Below are 2,978 nucleotides of genomic sequence, written 5' to 3' on the forward strand. Positions count from 1 at the left end.
GCACTGAGCCTGAGTGGTAACTTCGGCCCAGGCCCTCTCGTTCTGAGAGGAGGCATGTGCCCAGCAGTGGGGCAGATACGTCTGTATACCTTAATTGTACACTGTAGCCTATATATATAGGCTGGAACAGATGGAAAAAGAGTCGAGTAGCGATTACGAACCGGAAGACGAAGCGTTGGCAGGCCTCCCAGTAGGTGGACTGACGTCATCGTGAGAGTTGAGTTGTCGTTCATTATGGCGTTCTAAGGGGGAGGCCTTTGTTCAGGAGTAGACGTCTTCCGGCTGATGATGATGAGATGGAAAATATGATAAGGATTTATTAAGAACACAATATTTACGTGACATAATTTATACGAAATCTCTTGCGCATAAGAATGTAACAATATCGAATGCGCTCAGCGTCCATATCGCTTAGCCAATTGCCGAGACCCTAAGGTCAAGCGCCGTGTCAATGTTTTGTCTCATTCGTCATTTGACCGCGTCGCTAGTAAGCCGCCATTATGAAGATTATTTCTATAATAGTGTGTGTTTTGTTTTTCGAAGTAAACGCGGATTGGGGGACGTTTCACACCATTTTGTATTCGGATTATATTACATGTAAGTTTATTTTAGATTTTGTTAATTTATTGGCCTTTAGCATTGTGGTTAATGCAATCTCTAGGTATGTTTTGTAGGCTTAACTACTCTTAAACTCTGTCTACATTTGTCACGCACAGAATTAATCAGTTACTAAAAATAATAATAAGTTTTATATAAAAAAATCATTTTTAATGCAAGCTTGGCCGACTACTTTTTGTTAGCTGTACTTGCATTGTGATCCAATTTACTTAGGTAGGTATATACCAAATTTAAAGTCAATACGACCACTAGAAGTAGGTCAAAATGAACTTAGGTACACGATTTCACCCAACAATAACAACAAACAGGACATGTTAAACCTAGTAATTCAAAACAATTCAAATGTTTCAAAGAGACTTGGATCGTAAATATTTTCTCACGATTATTTATTTATTTAACTTGTACCTACGTCAATATTCTTCGTATTCTAAATATAGATAATTAATTATCATTAAACTATAGCAACAATTACGTATAATAATTACAAAAAATAAAAATCTCCACAGCGCAACCTTCTAATTCGTCTGTTTAAGGAAACAATATTTCCCACAAGCGACCTTCTTCCAACCAAAGTACCCGTTGTACATATATAACTTAAGTAAACATAATAACTCGTACAGCTAGTTTGTAATCGGACAGTCCATTTGGCAAAATAAATATGTTTTATTGTGATATGGACATAAATAAAATACACTTACAAGTATCGCGCTTAATGGTCTGATATATGATTAACTTATCAACCAAAATGTAGGTACGCTTATTTAGTGTATGAGTATGACATAGTCCCGCAAACGGAATGTTGAAAATAATATTTATTTTCTATTTCTATGAGAAACATCTTTGGAATAAATCATTACTTATTTGATAGTAAAAGGTTTCGTCTTCGATTGTATAAAATTGAACCGAACATTGGTAGACTTCAAGTAACCAAGCCTAATTGTACTGTTTCCACTATTTCAGTTAATACTTTCTTCAATATTTCAGGTGACCACGACAAAACGCTCAACAAAGATGTCAGCCAACTACAAGTATACTTCTATGACTTCAAGAACAATTTCAACATGACCTATCCAATCAGCACCGCTGCCTCTGACATCACCAGTTCCTTCAACCTGGACGTGACCCGACGTCTTATATTCTTCGTTCCCGGTTTCAAATCCAACATAAACAGGAAAGCTGAAGAGTTAATGCGTCAGACGTTCCGAGACGTACCTAATACCTACTTGATTATCATCGACCATTCCGCGTATACGTCTGTTACTGGTGGTAAAGCGGAAAGCTATAGCAGATCCGTGTCTTATGTCTACTACATTGGAGCAGTGCTGGGAAGATTCTTAGCAGATTTAAGAGCCAAAGGATTCCCTTCTTCTAAAATCCACTGCGTCGGTCACAGTTTAGGAAGCCAAATGCTGGGATATGCTGGAAGCGCTTACCTTAATATAACATCAGAGAAAGTTTGGAGAATAACTGGTATCGATCCTGCTGGTCCTTGCTTTTCTAACAGTTTTATCGAAGACCAAATACGCTCGGGTTTGGCGGAGTATGTCGAGGTATACCACTGTAATGCTGGTGGCTTAGGGACTACCAGCGTATTAGCTGATGCGGACTTCTTTCTGAACAAGGGTAACAAGCAACCTGATTGCAGTAGTGGAGTTATCCCGGTGAAAGGCGATTCTGATCAGGCCAAGTGTAGTCATAAAGCGTGTATTAGGATGTGGGCTAAGACTGTTCACCTACCAGGTGCATACTTGGCGTGGTCTTGCAGCTCTTATAAGTCATTCTCTGAAGGTAGATGTGCTGCGAATGAGGTCACTATTGCAGGCTACTCCAACCCTGGTAATGCTACTGGTGTATTTTATGCTTCTACTGATGGTTACGGAATCTGAACAGTGCTTCGGTATAGAGACCTTTGGTAGAGTTATTAAAATACTTGGTAAAGCGGAGACATGATTATATTATTCACATATTTTGAATAAACGTCTGGTTATAAAATGTGGTAGGTAATTTTTTAATTGGAAATCCTAGACACCAGAACTGTATTTTTTTATTTTCCGTAAAGTTAGTTTCAAATGTGCGTCACACGCTTTACGGCAAAGGAAAACATCGTGAGCAAACCAGTACAACCTGCGAAACAATTCAATGGTGTATACTCCAAGCCCTCACATTCTTAGAGGAGGCCTGTGCTCAACAACACAGTATGGGGGGGGAGTATTCGGCCTTCCCAGTTTGCGGTTAAAAATAAACCACACGTGCGCTATGTTTATTTCTTTAAATCCTCCCAAATCTTAAAAACACAGGCATTAACCCGAAGAAATCATTGATTTCCAATAAGAAAGTCGTGCGAAATATAATTTATGCCA

At 38.7% G+C, this 2,978-nt stretch overlaps 1 protein-coding gene across 1 annotated transcript; it reads left to right on the forward strand.

The window, feature by feature from the left end:
• The first annotated feature begins 450 nt into the window (after window positions 1-450).
• On the forward strand, window positions 451-2,612 carry LOC141428728 (pancreatic triacylglycerol lipase-like). Its single transcript, XM_074088742.1, has 2 exons — window positions 451-597; window positions 1,603-2,612. Exons 1-2 carry the CDS (start codon window positions 501-503, stop codon window positions 2,502-2,504), a joined length of 999 nt encoding a protein of 332 aa, XP_073944843.1. The 5' UTR covers window positions 451-500; the 3' UTR covers window positions 2,505-2,612.
• The last annotated feature ends 366 nt before the right edge of the window (window positions 2,613-2,978 follow it).

This window comes from Choristoneura fumiferana, chromosome 6 (assembly GCF_025370935.1).
Source record: "Choristoneura fumiferana chromosome 6, NRCan_CFum_1, whole genome shotgun sequence".
Classification (NCBI taxonomy): Eukaryota; Metazoa; Arthropoda; class Insecta; order Lepidoptera; family Tortricidae; genus Choristoneura; species Choristoneura fumiferana.

Coding starts and splice junctions, on each gene's coding strand:
- LOC141428728 (XM_074088742.1), top strand. CDS start 501: ATGAAGATTATTTCTATAATAGTGTGTGTTTTGTTTTTCGAAGTAAAC. Junction 598..1,602: donor GTATTCGGATTATATTACAT/GTAAGTTTATTT, acceptor TCAATATTTCAG/GTGACCACGACAAAACGCTC.